The sequence below is a fragment of the Geospiza fortis genome, unplaced genomic scaffold (genome assembly GCF_000277835.1).
Source record: "Geospiza fortis unplaced genomic scaffold, GeoFor_1.0 scaffold391, whole genome shotgun sequence".
Lineage (NCBI taxonomy): Eukaryota > Metazoa > Chordata > Aves > Passeriformes > Thraupidae > Geospiza > Geospiza fortis.
The window spans coordinates 309732-310607 of record NW_005054472.1 but is presented as its reverse complement, the minus strand read 5'-3'; the positions used below and the strand labels follow the sequence as shown (position 1 = coordinate 310607).

At 65.5% G+C, this 876-nt stretch overlaps 1 protein-coding gene across 1 annotated transcript in view; it reads left to right on the top strand.

Moving 5' to 3' along the window:
- AVPR1B (arginine vasopressin receptor 1B) overlaps positions 1–138 on the top strand; it is a 3563-nt gene extending 3425 nt beyond the window's left edge. The window contains exon 4 of the mRNA XM_014309954.2: positions 12–138. Coding sequence (XP_014165429.2) covers positions 12–138 — 127 coding nt within the window. The remainder of the gene's footprint in view (positions 1–11) is intronic.
- Positions 139–876: the final 738 nt, after the last annotated feature.

Here is an 876-nt window from a genome sequence, read left to right as displayed (position 1 = left end):
TCCACCGGGAGCCTGTGCAGCAGGAAAACCACGATCCTGAGCCACAGCCACCAGGCCGGGGTCCCCCTGCACGGGGACAGCGCCAGGGAGCTGTACCCGCCCTGCGACGAGGCCGTGACAGAGTCGGGCACGCTCTAGGCTGCGGCGGTGGCAGCTGCGACACGGCCAGGTGTGTGACACCGCCAGGTGTGTGACGCCGCCAGGTATGACACCGCCAGGTGTGTGACACTGCCAAGTGCGACTCCGCCAGGTGTGACACCGCCAGGTGTGACACCGCCAAGTGTGACACTGCCAAGTGTGACACCGCCAAGTGTGACACCGCCCGCTCTGTGGCTGCAGAGCGCGGCTCTCCCCACCTGGTGGCTCCGCGTTTTGCAGAAATCGGGATGTTTCACCCAGAAAAGCGTCGCGTCCGCCTTGTCCTCGCTGCCGTGCGCGCCGGGGGATGGACGGAGCCCCTCCGGCCGCTGCCTGACCGCAGCATGCACGCCCAGCCGTGTTTAGGGAAACTTCTGGCTGCTCTCCTGCGGGGAGGGACCCTGCATCCTCCGGGGAGGGATCCTGGAACCTCCGGGGAGGGATCCTGACCCTTTGAGATCAGGGAACCCTGCATCCTTTGGGATCAGGGAATCTTGCAGCCTCCGGGGAGGGATGCTGCAACCTCCGGGAAAGGATGCGGCATCAAGGGGGATCAAGGGATCCTGCATCCTTTGGGATCAAGAGATCCTGCACCCTTCAGGATCAGGGGATCCTGCACCCTTCGGGAACAGGGGATGCTGCACCCACAAAGTACCCGAGTTTTGTGTTCCCGGGTGCCAGCAGAGCGGCCGGAGCACGGCGGGGGGGCGGCAAAGCGGCTCCATCGGCTCCAGAGCC